This window comes from Marmota monax, unplaced genomic scaffold, assembly GCF_021218885.2.
Source record: "Marmota monax isolate L192 unplaced genomic scaffold, Marmota_monax_Labrador192_F-V1.1 WCK01_AAM20220418_F8-fsc00003, whole genome shotgun sequence".
Classification (NCBI taxonomy): Eukaryota; Metazoa; Chordata; class Mammalia; order Rodentia; family Sciuridae; genus Marmota; species Marmota monax.
This window is the reverse complement of record NW_026694084.1, coordinates 13,949,166-13,970,600: the sequence shown is the minus strand read 5'-3', so window position 1 is coordinate 13,970,600 and position 21,435 is coordinate 13,949,166. Positions and strand designations below refer to the sequence as shown.

Below are 21,435 nucleotides of genomic sequence, written 5' to 3'. Positions count from 1 at the left end.
CCGGGGACCATGCTCAGCCCTGGAATATAAAGAATAATTGAGTGTTCTCAGGTGAGGGAGAAGGACAGATGAATGGGCCATGCAATTATGTGCTAAACAGAGGGCAAAGCAGGAACCTGGTGAGCTCAAAGTGCACAGCACTACCTGGAGATGGAAATGGTTGATCAGGGACAGTCACATCTGACCAGGCAATTGAGGAAGCAGCACAAAGAAGCCACAGTGCAAACAGTGCAAGAAAGGATATTCTAGGCAGCGACAAGCCTGTGCAAAAACTCAGAGATGCAACAGAGCAGAGTCCATTTGGGGCAGTTTTCTATATATTGTTCAGTGCAGGATGTTCAGTGCAGGATGCCTCTCAGCAGTGAGAGGAGGTAGGCAACCTGAAAGGCATTACATCATATTAAACAGTTTCAATTAAATCTAGAATACTACTGGCTCACTAAAGGATTGTCTACCTTTCAGTTATTGTTATTTTAATAGGCCTTCAAAATGTCTTATCTCTCTAAATTGGATTGCATGTAAAAATAACCTAAAAAGAGTTCTTGATGTTTCCAAATGAACAATAAAAAGCAGAGGAAGAGTTTTCTCATACGAGAACAGTTAAAATATGCAATTAATTTAGAATATTTAAGGCAAAAGGCTAGAAGCAGGAAATTGGTGACTAATTTAGGAACCAATACACATACACTTATACACACATATTTGATATGTATCAAATGGCATACATATACATATACATCAAATTCATATATCCTACAAATAATACATACATCTCAAATGGCTAATTTAATATTAGCATTTTGTGTGCTGTCATTTTATAGAATAGGTAGTTCTGAATTTGAGTTCAAATTTACAAGGACTTTGCAGATTTAAGAAAATACAAGAAATAAAACAAAATTTAAGCTCTTATGCTTCTCTTTTGTAGATTTGTGGGGTTAAGCATTTATTTTGTGGCACCTTTAAATTACCATTGAAGAAGAATGACTCTGGGTACCTGAGTCTATAATTACACACTTGAGCTTGCTAGACAGAAAGCCAGTGCAGGTCGAGTCAGGATCCAGACCACAGTCCCTGTATCCTCCACATAGCACATCTGTTGGGCTCTGGGCCCTGAACCGAGGTGCACAGGGGCTATGTAGTCAAGCATGCTCCCTTTCCCAAGGTCATCTCATGTCCTCAGGTGTTTATGACTTCTGAATGTTGGAGCAGGTGGCAGCCTTCATGATGTGACAACATATTTATTATTTACACAAATAACTCTGAATCTTACCCACTGACCTGAAAAACTGCAGAACAGTAACTGTGTTTTGTTCACTTTTGAATTTCTTATAACAAAAAGATAAGGGACTTGCAAAAAACATTAAATTACAGATATGGATGGAATATTTAAAATTTTATTGTTCAACCCCAAAATATATATTTCTAGAAAATAAAATATTATACTATATGAAGGCATGTAATATCTCTGTTTCTGTAATCATTAATGATTCCATTAACATGATTAAATCTCATCAAAAGTAATATTTGAAAAGGAAAAAAAAAAGCTTTTGCTATCCTGAATTTAAAATAATTATTACAGCCAGGTGCAGTGGCTCATGCCTGTAATCCCAGAGGCTCAAGAGGCTGAGGCAGGAGGATGGTGAGTTCAAAGCCAGCCCCAGCAAAAGTAAGGTGCTAAGCAACTCAGTGAGATGCTGTCTCTCAATAAAATACAAAATAGGGCTGGGGATGTAGTTCAGTGGTCAGTGTCCCTGAGTTCAATCCCCAGTACCCCCCCCCAAAAAAAAAAAAAACCTATTATATAAATTTCCATGAAATTGACCTTGTTTTGAAATTACTGTGTATATAAAATTTCTTAAAATGTCAAAGCCTTAAGAACAAACATTTAACTCTGTTCTGATTGAGGCATGTTTAAATAATGATTAGTATGTATTTTGCATTTACTTTTGCTTCTAAGTGAATAAAATTTATCATGTAAGGAAAATATATTTTAGAACCAGTATGTACATGTAAGATTTCTCATCTCAATGACAATAAACCAAGCTATTTGAAAATACAATGCATTCATATCTAGCCTTTGATTGCAGACAATCTAAAATAAAACATTCAGTACATCATCATTAAAACTCTTATTCTCAGGTGATTTCATTCTTTCTATTACCTCCAGAGCATATTGTTTTTTCCTAAACTCTGAGTGAATAAGCACGATGCAAAATTTATTTCAGGCACTGGGGTTTTGAATAGAATCAGGCTCAATACCTATAGCTTTGGTGGGTTCAGCAGGTTCACAAGGAGGTTACATTCTTCCTGGGTTCCCAATTTGTGGTGGGGACAGTACCAAATATCCCTGTTTTCTGCTTTATAGATTCTTCCAAATTATCAAATTGGCTTTAGTCCTAGAAGCAGGAAAATTCAGGGAAACTACTGGATGATTGGATGAGCTGCTCATTCTAAGAAACAAGAAAATGAAGGAATTAGTTTTCTGAGACATGGAGGAGGAGTACTAGTTGTTGTTGAAGATTTGCTTCATGTTAAAGCTAAAACAAACAAATTCTTCCACTACTCTATAAAAGGGAAATAGGAAAGTATTTAAGAATAATTCTCCTATGTTCAAGAGACACGAAGGTGGTTAAAAGGTATCTGCTCCTGCTCTGTTCTACAGGAAATAAGGGCCAACAGTTCAGGAGATGTGGGATTGGCTGTATGTCATACCAGTGAACTGTTGCTATGTCAGCCATGGAAAGCACATTTTTGGGGGGGTGCGGGGGGGGTCGGAGGACTGAACTCATGTGACCACTGAGCCACATCCCCAGACTTATTTTGTATTTTATTTAGCGACAGGGTCTCACTTAGTTGCTTAGTGCCTCGCTTTTGCTGAGGCTGTCTCTGAACTTGAGATCCTCCTGTCTCAGCCTCCAAATTCACTGGGATTACAAGCATGTGCCACTGTGCCTAACAGAAAGCACATTCTTAGGGAGAATATCCTAGGCAAAATTTTCATTTCAGAGTTGCTTCACCCTTTTTTATTGCTTCTCATTTTGATTACTTGTGTTTTTCCTTTCCAAAATATAGAACTTCAATGATGATTTAGTAAACTTTTTTCCTATCAATAAAAATTTAACATGGTATGGACATTTCAACTTTCACATATTCTAAATCCTTCCGGTGAGCCCCAAAAATTTAAACTGAAGAAAGTACAAAGAGACAAACATGAAGAAATCAATTACATTTTTGAGGCAATGAGGGATAATTTAAGAAATGGGCACTTGGGATGTAGCCAGGCATAATTTTGATCAAGTGATCATGATCGCTGAAACATTGCAGGGTCGTGAGGAATGACTCCATAATCACACCTTAGCTTTGACGCAGAGCACCTGGCTCATTTTGCTCTTTTGGTCAGGTGTCTATTTCAAACACTTAGGCAATTGATCATCCACTTATCTGGGTTTCTATCATAACATGAATAAATTATAGTTCACTGATCACATGAAATATCCACCAATGTGAGCGAGTTATAACTACACTGGTCCAAGGTAAGCATTTGGACATGTAATGTGGTGAAATATCAAGTTTAGAGCAATGTTTATACTGTATTTTCATCAGGGAGCATACGTGTTCTTGTTCTAGCATAATGAAAAATGTGCAAGATACTCTCAATACTGCCAAAGGGAGACTGAAGACAGGGCATGTGCCTTCTTGCCTTCGCCAAGTTCTTCCATATACATTTTCACTGGCATCAATAAATTCATATTTTGTAATTTGAACATATAATGAAGAAAAATATAATGAGAATTCTTAAAATTAATCTTGAATTGGATTTAGTTTTTCAAAAAATCTTTTACCAAGCTTCTATGGACTCTACCACCACTATTTATCACCTGTGTGAAGCTGAGTAACTTAGTCTTTTTGTACCTCAGTGTCTTAATGATACCAAAAAAAAATTGCAGAGGTGATTCTGATAACTGTGTCAATAAATACAGGTAAAGCACAGAAACCAGTGTGTACCTTGTATTAAACAATAAAAGCTTTTAGCATAAGGGTGGCTATATCTGTGCCTATTTGTGAAAGAAATAATTGAGTAAGCTTTCTGAGTAACTCCATAGGTTTTATGACTAAAGCATTTTCTTTAGTCACCTGCTTTTGCGTCAGAGCTTTGGGTGGTTTAAATATTGATGAAAGGAAGGCAAGAAGAACTCTAAGTTTTACTTATTAAACAGAATCAAAAGTGAGCAAAAGGGTAACATCAGCCCAAGCAAGTTAGCACTTAATAAGGCATTTTTAATTCTTAAAATATCTGTATAATTCAGGTAAAATATATATTTTTAAAAATTGAATTTCCAGATAACCACAATTTTCTGGCTTCCAAGATGCAAATTCATGGTCAACTATCAATGCTAAGACAGGTAGCAGAGTGCTAATTAAGTAATCTGGTTAAGTATTCAAGTTTCAAAAATTATGTTTTCCTCTACCTTCTCCCCATAAATGCCATATCATAAAAGAAAAATAGCTTTAATTATGTTAGGTTATATGGTTATTTTGAAATTTAACTGGTGGTAAAAAAAAAACATCAATGATGTTTACATCTTATTGAAACAAAGAAAAAGAAAATTCAACCTTAAAGTCAAAAGGAAGAGCATTAGTAAGGAGAGTTTGCTTCCCAGGATAGGAGAGGCAAGATTCTGTACCTCAGCTGTATCTGATGTTCTGAAAGTTCACAGGGGCACTTACTGCTGCCAATGAGGCATATGTCTGTGATGACTGAAAATCAGGAATGTCCCATAGATATTCTCTGTTGCATACCTGTTCCATTGTGAATTTAAAATGGTAAGCACTTCTAAATATATTATTCTCAGAATACAGACAACACTTTTCATAACTGGTTTTTCAAGTAATTATTTTTAAATAATTTCAAATAATATATGCTAAATACAACATTTTAAAATAGGAGTGTTTAACATGCATTTAATTGAGAATACAAATTATGATTCTCTCCATCCTATTTAAAATATTTAAAGCACACAAAATCATATATTCATAAATGATAGGTAGTACTGAGGTGGACATTAGGAAGAATACCATTTAAGAGTTATGAAGAACTATGGTTTTGAAGGAAATGACATGTAATGAATATGGGAAAGCAAATATGTTGGAAGGGGTTTTCCTTTCTTTAATAACTCTGCCTTTGACAGTATGCCATGTTCATGGCCCCATTTTGCTAGCAATTAAATGGCAGCAGAAATCTCTATCTGTTTAGCCCTTATAAACATAAAGATAAGATTTCCCACTTGCACAAAAATCAGATATCTATTTCATAATGGAACCAGGAAACGTTTTCTTCCTAACAGAGGAAGTAACAACAGACAGAGGCTGGTAGATCCCACCTACCCTGGGCTGGTTTTGTCCTTTGTCATTTCTGTGCAGCAAGCAGGAAACCTTAGCTGTGAGGGAGCCCAGTGGGATCTGATGAGCCTTGTGTTACCTGAGCCTCTGGCACTCAATGTCTCTCAAGCTCCACCTACCACCTGACCAGGAGCCCTGCTGTTGGGGGTGGAGCTGATATTCCCTGAAACAACCAAGGCTAAGGGAGACCCCAAACCACACTGCAAGTGGCTCTCCCCACTCCCAAATAATATTCCATGTACTATGTATGGTCAAGTAGAGTATTAAATCCAATTGCTCCTCAGATACATATATATATGAAATCTACCTCTAAAAGTGTCTTTTTTTTCCTTTTATGCTCTAAAGAAAACACAGAAGCAATTTAGAGAGAGTGCCCATATCAGACTTCTCAACTCTCCAAACCAGAATATTGATGCTGACACCGCTGTCACTATAACTGTGTTCTTAACACATGCTAGATTGTGTGGGAGCACTTTAAATGTGTTAATTAATTTCATAATGGCTTTTGAGTTAGGGACTATTCATATTTCCCTTTAACAGAATAAAGAATAGAAAATCACCAAGGTTGAGGAATTTGCCCAAGGTCATATGGCTAGAAGATGGCAGAGATAGAATTTGAATTATACCCTGTAGCACTCCAAAGACTGACTTCTTGAGCACTTCTCCTATTTCCTTTGTCTTATTTACATTGATTTCAGTGAGCCTTTCATAACACCACAGCATTCTTCCTATGTATATAAAAATACTTAGAAAAGGTTGATTTAGTGATTTCTTATGAATCATTCCGCAGGAGATAAGCTTTAGTTACCAAAAGTCCTATTAATACTCTTGAAAAGCTTAAAATGTCCACAAAAACACTTTTAACTTTCAATGTATTTTCAAAATAGGGTACATGGATGATTCCAAAATATCAAAAATGTATCACATGCACTGTAACTGTAAATTCTCAACCTTAAAACCTAAAGGAGCAGAATCAGGAGTAAGCATAAGGGTGTTGAGGCTGGGATAAAACTATTCAGATTTATTCCACCAGAAATCATTATACAACTTTGATTTATAAGTAGAGACACTCCCAGTAAACTCTAAGAAGCTAAGAAGCAGGATAGCTGCAGGGCATTTCCACACTGGACTTGTGAAGAGAAATAAGAATGATTTAGAGCAATTTCTTCCGACTACAGGCCAATTTGTTACAGAGTCACGTATGAACACAATAGGGTGCACATGCTGATTTCTGGAGGGAAATAGTGATGGACAGACAAACTACTTGTCTTCATACTCATAATTTTTAACTTCCATCTCTCTGCCTAGAATGAAAATGAAAATTGTCACAAAGCCAACCTCTATTTCCTAGCCTATTAAGAAAGGGCTGTGCTTGCTTCTCTCTGCAAACAATTTGAAAAGATACTAGGGCCCTGGTCTTGTTAATGCTTCTTTTCACTACCACTCCCACCCATCCTGGGAGAAATAAAGTCCCCCTTGCTTATAAAGCAGGACTTGGCCTGCTTCAACAACAACAAAATCCATTTTTGTCTCTGTTCTTCAGGAGGACCTGCATTTTTTTTTTCATGCTTTAAGAAAAATAGAAAGTTATCTTTTCATGCCTAGAAATTCTTCCTTAAAGATTTGGGATTGGAATTGTGCCAAGCTGAAAACTAATGAGCATGAATGTCCTTTTATATCCATTTTTATTCAAATATAATCTGATTAAGTGGCCATTTAGCGTAAATATAAAAAAGCAAATGAAGGCTGCAAAAGGCAACAAGTGGTAGAACCCATGGAGGATGTCCTGTGCCTTGGTAAGAGTAGCAAGAGTAGTAAGAGGTGCACAGGCGCCATCTGGTGGTGAGACTGTCCTGAACCTTGACCCACTTGGAAACAAGCAGTTTGCATTGGTGGACCCCAGACTACTTGTGTCCATATGCTGGATGAATTCCCCTGGTACTGTGAAAACACCAATGTTAGCATGGCCTTTGAGAACTCAGCAGTTAGGCCTCAAGGTACTTTTCATCTTGACATTGTAGGTTAGGTTTATAATAATTCAGAGTTCACCCTTCTTGGGTAGTTCATGCCTAAATAAGCCTCTTAAGCACCTTGTCACCAGTCCCTGACATTCTACTAGAAATAAAATAGGCAAGACTAGTGTGTTTGCCTTCTCTCCCACACTGCAAGGCTTCTGAGTAACAGAACTCAGGTGAGACTATCAGGACCAGACCTCCTTTAATAGTTTCCATTGGTGCCCTCCAATAAATGGCTCCACTGGTAGAACCCATAGACAAAGGATTTAGAAAAAGAATTCCTCCTGAATTCCTAATGCTTCTTGCCCATGGTCATATCTAAAGAAATATCATTTTCTCCTTTTCAAAGAGGTATGTGATTTGGTTTGTAGTTGCTATCTCTTTGCATATAGGCAGTTAGAAATGAGATTGAGGAGACTATTTGGCAGTTGGAATTTTTTTAACAAGAAAATCTAAGTTTATCTTCAGTTTCTAAAAATATTTCTAAATATAAAGTATTAACAAAGGTCACATCTAAAGTATTTTGTATTTGTTCTTAAATACAGTGATTTGTATTAAATTGTAATAGTGCTAACATCTGCATGGTATGTATATATGATTTTGAAGGGTGTTTTTATATATACACAAATTTCTATAAGAATTTTGGAAGAAATCTTTTTTAGATGATATTGTTTAAAAAACTCAATCAAGGAATGAAATTTTAAAGACACTTATAAATCCAGACTCAGCTATAAAAATAAAAATGGTTAATAATCATATTGGAGATATGTGATATATTTAGCCTGAAAATATTAATTGGTGAAAAATGTCCTCTGATTGCTGGGCACAGCGGCTCAGGAGGCTGAGGCAGGAGGATCATGAATTCAAAGCCAGCTTCAGCAAAAGTGAGGCACTAAGCAACTCAGTTAGACCCCATCTCTAAATCAAATACAGAATAGGGCTGGGGATGTGGCTGTGGCTTAGTGGTCAAGTGTCTCTGAGTTCAATCCCCAGATCCAAAAAAATAAAAAAATAAAATAAATCCTCAGATCATCTTGAAACATACCCTCTTGAAAAGGAGAAAAGAGTAGAAACTAGATAGTAATCTCTTCATCACTATCTTAGTACTTTTAGATGCATGCCTAGATCTTCAATAAAATATAACAAATGCTAATGAATTTGAAGTTCTTCTGTCACCTAGAGGTAGAAAGAAGTGGAAGTCTCTTTACTCCTAACTACATACCATAAATTTTACCTAAAATATGTTTTATACCATAGGAGTTTTCCTGCTACTGACATCAGTAGCACTTTCTGTGTGTAGAGGAAAAACATCACATTTTCTTTAGAGATTGCACTAATTGTCCTGTGACATTTATTAGCACTGAGGATAAATTGTGCAGTGGCCCATCTGGCATGCTTGAGCACAGCGGCCCAGGAAACGCTGCACTCCTTTCTTCAAAGAGAGCTTATTCTACCACAGCTTCCGGGGGTGGGGGGGAGAGAAGGGGAGGATGGTAAGTGTGTGATGATAAAGAAACAAACCATGAGACGTTAGTAATCTAGATAACACACCAGAGTTTATGAATCTGCTGTCCACTTAGAAAAGTACCAATATAGCCTCACTGATGAGGAATAACCCCATCAATTCCAGCTATGACAAATATCAGACATTTCTCCATTTTATTGAAGATGAAATAAAAGATCAATTAAATACAATTTTGTTCATGCCTTCAGATATTATCAGTCACAGTAACACCTCATTTAACTGCAACTTCATCTATGTAGAACACAGTCAATGATTTAAAACTTCACACATTCTCTAATATTTTATCCACAGGAAAGCTCTATGTGCATAACCCAATTAAAATTATGTCTGAAATGTTACTTTCATTATTAGGCTAATAAACATAGCTCCCTGGCTACCTGTTTTTCATATAGTCAACAATTTTATTGAACACCTACTAAGTTGTGGCTCTTTGCTAGGTGCTGAGGATTTAACAGCCAGGGAAACAAGGGGGTGGGGGTTATATTTTGTTGCCTCTCAACCTATTGAGAGACTAAACCCACAGATGCTTGATGGCAAGTAATAAGGTAAATGAGTTGAGGTGGGCAGTAACTATTAAAGGCTAGCATCATGCACAATCTTAGATACATGAGAGGAATGTAGAAGGAATGAATTTAGAAAGCACCATGGATTAGAATGTCTTTATTTAAAAGCATGTATCATAAAAGTAAATTTAACTAAATGAAACAAAAAGAACTATAAAAACTAACTGAACTGTGTTTGTCATTCAGGCTAAGCAGAATACAATAGGACAATAGGAGGGGTGATTTAAACAACAAACATTGATTTCTGGATGCAGGTTTTGGTGGGGCCCTCTTCCTGGTTTGCAGAAGGACAACTTCTCACTGTCTACTTACATGGCAGAGAGAAAAAGCTCTGGCCCCTTGAGCCGCTTGTAAAGACACACATCCACATGCTGGGGGTCCACCCTCATAACCTAATCTAACTGCAGTTACTTCCCAAAAACACCTCCAAATACCATCACCCTTGGGATCAGGGTTTCAACAAATGAGTTTGGGGTGGAAACAAAAATTCAGTCTATAGCAATAAAAGAAAAACGAAATTTAAATACAATTTTTAAAAGTAAATATTTTCTGAATATTAATAATAGCAGAAACAACAACACAACTATCATATTTCATTATTTTTCTCCAGGCAGGCAGGATTCTAGGCACCTTTCATGAATAATCCCATTTAATCACTGCAGCAATGCGAATGAGCCTCTTATTGAACCCAGTTCATACACAGGTAGGGACTTAGGTATAGAAAAGTTAAGTAACTGTCCCAAAGGAACTTGGCTAGTAAATTTAGGAGCACCACAGAAATGCTCATCTAATGTACACCTATCAGACAAGTTAATTGGTCCTGCATCAACATGTCACATCTGTTTCTTCAATAACCGCTTTCACTTATCGTATCTTAACTATGGGCTGGCACTGTTAAGTACTTAATATATATCATTTGATATCACTTAATACTTAAAACAAATCTGTGAGAACAGCAGTACTTTAATCCCCATTTTACAGAATATAAAACTGAATCTCAGAACAATTAAACAATTTTTCCAGCTACAAAGCAGCAAATCTAGGTTTAGAGTCCAGGTTTAATTTGGTGATTCCAAAGCCCTACTCCTTATTTCTGTTCCATCTTATTTTCTACTGAACGGTATGATAACATACCATTGATGTGCTAACATTGTAGAACTCTGAGAAATATTGGGCCAATGGTACTTCTTCAAGGATATGGCACAATATACAAATGACCATTTGTTTTGGAATCTGATAGTCCCAAATTTGAATTCCAAGATTTGCTCTCTATGGACCCAGGATAAGTTACTTAATCCAAATAAGCCTCCCTTGAAATTATACAATAAAAACTACTTCATATGCATCCTAAAAAAGAATGAGTGCTCAATAAGTATTAGTTCTCTCAACCAATGTCCCTCACTACATTTTTAAATTTGTATCCAGGTCTTAGGAATAAAGGAATCCAGCCTTTTCTTCCAACTTGGATTTGAGAACCAGGGTACAAATGGAACTCATAAAACTTCCTCAGTTCTTAATCTTTTCAAGAGAATTAGCACTGTCCAATAGCAGTATAAATATAAGCCATACATGTGACTTTAAATGTCTTAGAAGTCACATTAAAATATAGCTACTTTCAATTATTTTAACCCAGTATATCCAATATATCATTTCAACATGCAGGCAATATAAAAATCACTAGTGAGATATCGTGCTTTCTTTATCACATTAAACCTGGAAAATTCAAGATTTTTTTTTCAATTTATATTACATTTTGACAAGAACGAATGGTTTCAGTTTTGGACAACATTTCAGTGTATGAAGATAGGATCATTTTTCCAGCTTGTAATGGATTTCCTAATCTCCTTCTTATTTGGATTACTCTGGATTTGTATATAATTCACCACCTATATGGTCCTTGGGCCCCTACCTTGCTTGTACATTTATCTCTACACTGATATTTGTGTTTATAATTAGATTCGTCCACACTGCAAGGTTTATGTGAACAGTCCATGGAGATATGAGTTGCTCATTAGAAGATGAATGCTGGAAGCACTGGTGGGTCCTATTTACACAGTGCACGGTGTATATGCTGCACTGCCTACTCACTTATGGCTCCCTTGGTCCACATTTCTCCCTCTAGAAACAAGCCCCTGAGTGCTTTGCTGTGCATCACAGCCAAGGCTACTAACAAAGTGTCATGCCCTTACTAGTCAGGCAACGTGTTTCAGGGGATGACAGCAAATTGCCAGAGGAGACATCTTACAGCGTTCTCTGTTATCCACCACAGTATCTTGGCACAGACTTTCAATTTATTTTGTCTGAGTGAATGGGTTTTGCTTTACTGGCTAACTTGAAAACCCTCTTGCACTGAGAGTAAAAATAGCCATTAATGAGATCACATGAAAGTCATTGGAGATCATCTCAGAAACTGGGAACTCATTTGTCATCCCTCATTCACAGGGAGCAATCATCAGAACGGGGTCGTAACCCTGGCTTCCTGACTCTAATCATCTGCTCTTCCCCTGAGTTTACATTATTTCATTTTGCTTACATTCTTCATTTCTGCCAAAGGGAGAGTACTGTTCTGTAAGTCTGTGGTCAACAATAATGACATAAAGGTTGTTGAATTGATGAGAAAAACTATATAGGTGGGAGAGAAAGGAAATTGTGCAACTTCAAAATAAAAGGGGGGAATTTCTATTCTATGCTCAATTACTTTATTTTGGTGATGTCAAGAGGTGCATTTTATTTCATGAAAAAAATATGCTATAAGATACACACATTTACTTACCTAAAGTTTAGTTTTTAGCTTCTATAAGTAATGCTTCCTGTATGTTGACAGACGTGCTATTTTAGTTAAATGATAAATTACAAATATAATGATGTTTTTAAATGTCATTTCTTTAACAAAGTGGCTGATTTTTTTTTTCCACAGAAAAAGGAGGCCAGTGCACCTGGAGAGCCCAGATCAAGGGGAGAGTGAGCAGGGACTGCAGTCAGAAGAGTGACCCCACACGGCCTGGTTCTGGGCAAGGATTTTGGGTCTTACTGAAGAGATGAGGGAGGCCACTGAAGGTTTAGGAGGAATAAAGTTACATGGCTTGGTGTGTGTGTGTGTGTGTGTGTGTGTGTGTGTGTGTGTATCAATCTGATTGCTGAGTGCAGAAGAGATGGAGTATGCTCAATGACACTGTGAGAGAGTACGCAGAGAAGAGTGAGGAAGAGGTCACAGTGGTCCCTGAAAAAAAGATGAGAGTGGTTGGATTAAGGAAGTAGCAAGAGGAGGTGAAACAGGTTGGAATTATCATGTACTGTATTTTGAATTCATAGCCAAGCAGATCTATTGTTTGTGAATAAACGTATACATGGGACAGAAGAAAGGGGGAGTGAAAACATAGAGGCACTTTCAACTCTGTATTTAATATTTCATTTCTTTAGGAGAAAAAATCTTCTGATATGAATATGGTAAGAATGTTAATTTTGGTTATTTCTTTGTTAGGGATAGACTTCACCTCTCAAAGGGAGGAGAGGCAAATAATTGAATTTACCTCAGCAATTAACTATGTAGACGTTCACTTATCTACTGTGTAGGATAGAACAATGTCTACCTCAGAGAATTGTAATGATGGCAAATAATGTATAGAAAGTGTTGAGTACATAGTAATACCTTCAAACTTCTAGGGAACTAACAAGGAAACTTCAGAGCCATTTTCTCCTTGACAGGGGACAGACAGACATGACTGATTGGAACATGAGGTTGAGGGAATAATTCTATGAATGGGGCCCACTGTGCTAACCCCGCCACAGGCTTTCTTTTCGTAAAAGCAATTTATCTGCAGCCTTGCCTGGCTTAAGTGGACAGGGTATGTTTCATTACTCATTACTCAGCAAACTGCCTGTTATCTGCAGGAGAAATGCAGACCCAACATGCCAATAAATAGAATACAAGTCATCCTGAAAGGGGGGCTTTTATGACCTTTACACAGAGAAGGTTCCAGAACTCAGTGACATAAGGATAATTCCTCCTAACCATAAAATCCGTAAAAACAGGTTCCAATTAGAGTTGTCATGGCAGTGGGAACTTGGAAGTCTGATGTCATACTGCTGTCAATCAGAAATCAAGAAATGAACATGGGTAGGACTCTCTAGAAACTTCCCTGGGACCCCCAATAAAATTGGAGGAAAGGAGAAGCATGCTATCCTTTTACTCTCTGAGTACCCTTGAGAGTATCCTTTTCACCTTTCCCATCCCTTCTAATAAACCCAATGTCTGTTACTCTGAGAAGTATGGCTGAAATCTTTCTGACTTCATCTCAAGACTTGAGGTTTGAAAGGGGGGCCTTCATACTGCCTCATTCTCTTAGAAGGCCTGATCCTTGTAATATCCTAAGATAAAGACTATCCAAGGAATCCTAAAAATCAACTGGGACTGGAGAGTGTGGTACTCATAAGAAGACTATTATTCTTGCCATGCTAGGTTAAGGCGTTCCATGATCCTTAACCACAACCAAGCAGAGACCGCAGCTTTGTTCTTGATTCTCCATATCTATATGCTAAACAGTCCTCTTTTCTTTATAAAGTATAAGGCCTGAGGTATTTTGTTATATAGCAACACAAAATAGACTGATATAATTATCCAGTTGTTAGTTTTCCTTAAATGCAATACTCTGTACTCTCCATCAATATACTATACAACAATGTCCTCATCCTATATACTATAGTACTAAACAGTATTGCAGCCCTAGTCTACTATAATCTACAATTTGTCACCTAGATCTCTGAAAAAAAGGTATTGATAACTCCAGGTCCGGGATGTAAAATTCATAGCATAATTAGTTAGATGTGTTCTTTGGCAAAAACTATGGACTAGTACGCTCCTCATTCATTCCAAACTCCTCCTCCTTTTGCTTTTTGCTGTAATAGGAGTTGGTGAGAAAACTCCCAGACTCTCTTGAAGGCAGGGGTGGCCACTTGACAAGTTCTGACCAGTGAGAGTTTGACAAAAGCCTTGAGAGTAACACAGAAGAGACTCCTAAAGAAAGGCTACCATTTACCCAACCTCTTTCTTCCTGTGGAGAATGCAAATGAGTTGCATCATATCAGCTTCCTGTGACCCAAAGATGAAAGGAAAGCATTAGGGAATGCTGAGGAAGAACAAGGAAGGCCCTCATTTCCATAGTAACATGCTTAGACACCTACACTGTCCCTTACTCCCTAGTTGTAGATCTTTTCTTACATCAGGAAAAAACAAAATGAAACAACCTCAGTATTTGTTTAAGGCATGTTTATGTTTATAGCTCTGCTGCCCAGTATAGTAGCCACCAGCCACCTATGACTATCAAATTTTAAATGAATCAAAATTACATAAAATAAAAAATTCAGTTCCTCAGTATTGGACAGCATAGTAACAGAACACTTGTATCATCACAGAAATTTCTTATTAGAGAGCAATGAAGAAAATTTTCTTTGAAGGTAAATATACTGTGAATGTTATAGATGTTAGTATTTTCATCACAATAAGCCAATAAAAGATAGATTTCAGCCCATGTCCCCCAACTAAGACTAGATGCCCCCAGGCATCAGAGGCTTTATTCCATGTTGAAATTTCATACCACTGATTGATCACTAGCCTTTTATGTGAGAGAATTCTCACACTTTCTTTGAGGATTAATGTGTCTGAACACATTCCCAAATAAGCCAGTACTCTCCACGGAGACCATGGCAGAATTAATAAAATTAATATTTCAATGCCAATATTTCAGGAAAAGACAAAAGCCAAATACAGTCATGTCACAATGTCAGCACCTGCCATGTTTAAGCAATGGATTTCAAAATATGGTGATTTCTCTGGTGAAGGTTCTCAGCCCTTTCAGAAAAGACGAGTCTCCTTTATTCTCTTAAAACTCAATCCTCATTTGAACATTACACAATGTATACAAGTATTGAAATGCCATAAGCCCATACAATTTTAGGTGTCAATTAAAAAAAATCAATCCAGAATGAGAGCTACAACTAAGACACACATCACCATGGCTTTGAATCTTTGTCCTGCAGTTTCTGATTGTACTTCAGTGAATACAGCCATGAAACATAGTGAATGTTGGAAGTACATGGCAGGATTTAAATCAATGGGAGGAAATAATCTCTGATAAGGCAATTCCTAGCTTAGCAATAGCAAAAAAAAGAGAGGGAAATGGTGAAAGTTTTGCAAAAAATATTTTTAACCCATTTCCTGAAGTATTCATTCTTAATTTCAACTTACTCATTTACTTGGAAGTTACAAAACAGTGACTGTTACAACACTATGCCATACTTATTTAGAATTCACTCTGAGCCAGGCAACCTCACAAGAAAGGTCCTTGTACATCCACTTGATCCTCACAAATGAACCCTGAAATAGGTACTACCATCACCCCAATTATCTATATAATTGAAATAGGTACTACCCATCACCCCAATTATCTATATGCTAAACAGTCCTCTTTTCTTTATAAAGAGAAAGAGGTTGAGGCACAAAGAGTTGTAATACTTGCACAAAGTCATACCACCGTACAATCTGTTTCTAGGGTGTTTACTCTTAATCACTGTACTTTCAAACTGATAATGTTTCCACAGAAACAAATGACTCAGTGAACCAAGGCAGAGAATATAACTTTCATCCCTGTGCTAAGATACTCCTGAAAAAAAAAAAAACAAATCTAAGAACACACTTCCTCCATCACTGTCAGACAGAGAACAGCAAGTATATAACTATTTTCGTGATCTTTCAATCAACCCTTTTAAAAGACCTCCTCCAATAAGACATACAAAGGTGGCAAAAGAGGGTAAATAGTTCAGAAATTAGAGGAGTTTAGAGGCTGAGGAGCAATTTCAAAATAATAGCAAAGTACCACTGAACATTTTTGTGTACCTTAAAGGTATCCCATTTTATCCTCGTGACAACCCTGCATGGAACCTGGTATCATTTTCACATATAAGGGGTCAAACAACTGAGCACAGGGAGGGTTGCTTAGGTAGTGGGTGGTGGTCCCAGGCCTCTGGTTTCATACCCACATCCTGTGAATCAGGAAAAGTGGTCCGCTTCTTAGACCTTTTGTGGTCTGCCCTTGACCTCTTCTCTGGCTTCAGTCCTGCTCTTCTCCCCCGACCCTGACCCCCTTTCTGGAGCACTCTGACATAGCCCGTTGCTGTTCCTCACTTGCTTCCTTTTTAAGAAGTCAGCAATTATTATTCCTTCTCTTATGAGAGGGAGCTTTTCTAATCTCCTAAAATAACAATCCTCCCTGGCCAGCTGAGGACCTCATCTGTATTACTGAATGAACACACTATGTCTACCCCGCTCCCTTGGTCAGTGTAGCTGGCACCAGGGCACACTCTGCACAGGGGTTCTCTGGGGGCTTCCCTTTCCTCCCTAGTCTTTATTTGGTCCAGATTTTAAAGAATATCTTCGATTCAAGATAAAGGACTACTAGGAAACAAAATCTTATTTCCGAGAGAGAAACCTGTCTACATAACCATGTTACATATATGTACAAGATGCTATGTGTCCCTCCTGCCATCACAAAGATGAAAGAAATGAGGAGAACTGACTGATCTCTTTAGTTCTTTTTATTTGCTAATTATTATTATTATTGTTGTCTCTTAGTGGTAAATCTTACATTTCATAAAACACATTCTGACAGAGGAATGATAATACTCCTTATATGATGAGGGAAAAAATCTAAAAATAACATTAAGAGATAAATCATTTAAGTTAAAAACATGCTAAGTAACTACAAATTTGAGTGACGTATAATGTTGCCCTCAGTTCTTATGGGTTAATGCCAAATTTGTCTTCAAATTATTTTTTGATCAATGATGAATCAATTAGTTCAAAATAGTATAAAAGTGAAACTTAATCTTATTGATTAAAAGGAAGAAATGTGAATACTAACATGAATAAGAAAAAGTTTAATCCTCTCTAGTAAAAAATGAATAAAAAGAGGACATCATTTATTGATATTCATAAATTAAGAAAAAAATTAAAATATAATAATCATGATAGAAAGTGTCCAAGAAGTTAAATTTCATAAAATTGCTACCGGAGGTAAGACCCAGCAGGAGGAGAAGTGGACGACATTCACTAGAAACTTGCAATTTACCAGAGCCCTTGGTCCATCACTGCTATTGTTAGGCATTTATAATGAGAAAATGATTCTGTGTGTTGGAAGATTTTTTGAGATGAATCCTCACCATAGTAGTGTTCTCCTAATAATGAAAAATTAGAAATAAGCTAAGATAACAGAGAGAACTGGTTAAATAAAAAATGGAATGTATGGTAGAGTGTTTATCCTTATTTCATAGCTACTAGGAATAGCCACTAAAAATAATATTATTGAAGAATATTTAATGACATGGGAAATACTCATATACTTTAGTAGAAAAAGCAGATGATTTTATGACAGTATGAACCCACTTAAATATACAGAGAATTCTGGGAGAGAGCACATAAAAAGTTAAAGGTTTACTTGGATAATTGAATGGTGAATAATAACCAATATTACCTTTTTATTTTCATAAATTTTCTATGTTCTTTTTTATTTTTTTAAATAGTTTTTTCCTTAAAAATAAATGATTATTCTACGCAAAACCTGTTTGAAAAGGAGGTGAAGGGGTTGCCCTTTTTCCTGATATGTTGCCTAATATATCTGATATTTGGGATTATTTTTCTCTGGATAGAGGTTCCAGGGAGTAGAGGATAGGATTCGTCACTCAGAGAACAGGGAGTAAACCTAGGAGATTAATGGTTTTCATTTTTTCCCTCTTCTTCTGTAGTTAAAAATGCTGCCCACAGGTGAAAATCCATACTAAGCCAAGTTTCCTCTACTATTAAGATCTAGTTTTTCTTACCAAAGTTTAAATAATGGTAGCGATCCACTGAGTAACAACTGTCAGGTATACTAACTCAACACAACAGAGGCTTTAAAAAGCAAAGTCCATTTAGAAGTATTTTGAGTCTAATTTTTCTGCCAGAATTCATCAAATTTATTTTCTCATTTTCTTCTAGAGAATACCCTAGCTAAAATTCCAGAAATACAGAAATAGTTTCTTAAATAAATCCCTATCATTCAATTTGAGTTACATTTCTAAAAACTCCCCAGATTATTGTCGAAGGGCAGATGATGACTGTATTTTAAAATGAACTTTCATCTGCGGATATCCACTGCACACAATTTGAAGTGATATATGCATAGTTTTTTTTTCTTTTTAATATTTATTTTTGTAGTGTAGGTGGACACAACACAACACCTTTATTTTTATGTGGTGCTGAGGATCGAACCCGGGTCCCGCCCGTGCTAGGCGAGCGCTCTACCACTGAGCCACAATCCCAGCCCCAATGTATATGCCCAGTTTTTAAAGGGTTTAATGGTGAGAAGAGCTGTAGTCCCTCTTGAAGTGTTTTTCTTTGTTAATTTTTACTTAAGTAGATGCCAATTTTATCATTTGTATCACTCACAGTAAAAACACACACCCTTGTGAGGGCCAGACAGCCCAATGACTCCTTATAGGAGCAAATCACAATGAGAAGGTGGGTAGTGAAAGCAAAGCAGGCTGAGACTCAGTGAGCAGGTGGGTCTGGGATGATTGTTACTGAGCTCAGGAAGTCAGAAGCTTCTGGAATACATGGGAAATGTTGGATTATAGTGCTAAGCAGCTGTGGTATCATCTCTCCCAGCCAGTACCAAAGACATTTTGATCTCCTCCTTTGTAGGCACCATTCAGATCAGTGACCTCTTAAAAAGGACGCTATCATATTAAATATTCATGTGACAGTAGGTGAAGAGCCTTGTAACAGTTAAGAGCAGAGGCTTGGGTGTCAGGGAGAAAAGGAATCGCATTATGACCACAAATGATTGTGATCTTAGGCAAGTTACCTCTTAAGTCTCTCTTCTTTGAATCTGCAAAACTAACAAAAAATAGTTTTTGAGTTGTGAGCAGTAAATGAATGCTCTAAAATAACTCTAAAATTACAAGTAAATATGATATGTTTATTTCTGACATAAGAAAATTTTATAAGAAACACATTCATCATGTCAGAAAATAAAAATAAATACTAGAACATAAATTCTATATATTAACAAAGATGTATGACGTACAATTATTCGTGACAAATTTTACAATGTGTTATGTCTAAAAAGGAAAATGATTTAAAACTGCCACTTTGCTTCTGCTTGAATTTCATAGATATTAAATTCCTCTCATAGCACCTAATATATATAGAAACATTATTTCTTCCCCCTTATGTTGTTCTACCATATTAATACATGTTCATATTTAAAGATAGTTATTTTGTTCCCCTCCACACAAAAGTACTTTCCTTCTACTGTGGGCTACTAATTTTCCATAAAGTCAATATCAATCCTTCAAGAAAGAAGGCTGAAATAATGTATATTTATTTATGCAAGGCTAAGTTGCATTCTTTTTGAAAAAAAAAAAAAGTTTATCTTAAAGCTTAACTTGCATATTGAATTCCAAAGTAGTTTGAGATATCTAATTCCACAAAAGGAAATAAATCTAACATTTCATACAATTGTAGTTGCACTCACAGATAAAAATTTCAGTTTACAAAAAAACATCATTTAATTGTTCCCCAAAAAGAAATAAGAACCAGAGGGAGACTTGAATCTGTGCTCTAACAATTCAGCAATCCAGAGAGACAACAAAGCTAAGGCATTTGGGAGCCCCAGTCTTCTCTGAAGGGGACCTTCTGCAGCTCCCAGAAGGCCCAGGACATGATGCAGGAGAATAAGTCTGCTCACAGGCTCCATGCCATTGCAGCCAGCAAGCCTCTGGCCATTAATGAGCTCGTCATCTGTTTAGCTTTTGAGCCAACAGGCTATTGACTGGATCCAGGCTCTAGGGACTGGGATGTTCTTTCTAGATCTGCTGAGGGACTCAGCGTGTGACCTTGAACAAGTCAATGCACCATTTGATGCTTCAAAGGCCTCAACCTACACACACAGAGGATAAGAAGTAGTTGCAAGGCACCTGCCTCACTACTGCTAGGAGACAGAGTGTGGACATCCTCTAGAGTCACTGTGTGTTCAGAGGAAGCAAGATGCTTGGTTGGGTAAGATGAATTTTCTCATCCTCAGCATGCACACAGTCCTGATCTTCTACCATCTGATTTAATGTCCTTTTTTTAAAACTTTCTTTTCACAACATTCTAAAAGTTTGTGAATGAGATGAGCCTTTGTCAAAAGTTGAAATAAAGAGAAATTCACATGATACCAAGGAGTCTGCTATGTCCCTCAAAACCCTCAGCCTGCCTTCATCCCTGGTCATATCAGGGAGTGGTAAACCTGCAGGCACCACTGCTGTTCCTAGCCCCTGGGGGATACTGTGCTTCCCTTTCGTCCCCTGTATTGTGGCAAAACCTTTGCAAATCATCATTTTTAAAAAATTCCTTAAATTGCCTATTTCAAATGTTTCATATCTTTCTGATTGAGACCCTAACTGGTCCATACATACCTTACAGGTCTAAAGACACAATAATAATAATACTGTCACAATATGGTCAAAGTTGTAAAGCCTAATGATTTTTTTTACACATCACAAAATCTGGCTGACTAGGAAATTTAAAATATTTTAATTTTTATAGTCAGCATAGATAGTAAATTCAGAACAGAAATTTTGATAAACATATTGGGCTCTAAGACACATTTTGAAATTTATTTACACTATCTGTATAGGTTTTATGATTGTGCATGAAATGAATCAATTTCTTCAGGCTTGCAGTCTGAAGTGACAAATAATTAGTTCCAGAAAATTAAGATTTCATATAACATATTGTACTAAACCTTACCTTATTTATCTGGGTGATAAATCCATAATTTTGAGAATTACGCATTCTCTCTTATTTGCACAATGTGTTTTATTTGTATAATCCTATTATATTTGAATTATAGTG

General features: G+C 36.7%; 1 protein-coding gene across 3 annotated transcripts in view; it reads right to left on the bottom strand.

Moving 5' to 3' along the window:
- Oxr1 (oxidation resistance 1) overlaps positions 1-21,435 on the bottom strand; it is a 411,354-nt gene that overhangs the window by 272,114 nt on the left and 117,805 nt on the right. For 2 of the 3 annotated variants that reach the window (XM_046464583.2, XM_046464586.1), the window contains exon 1: positions 5,386-5,426. The exons of the other annotated variant lie outside the window; for it this stretch is intronic. In XM_046464583.2, coding sequence (XP_046320539.1) covers positions 5,386-5,411 — 26 coding nt within the window. In that variant the 5' untranslated portion in view covers positions 5,412-5,426. Of the gene's footprint in view, positions 1-5,385; positions 5,427-21,435 lie in introns of those variants that run through there. 3 annotated transcript variants of the gene reach the window in all.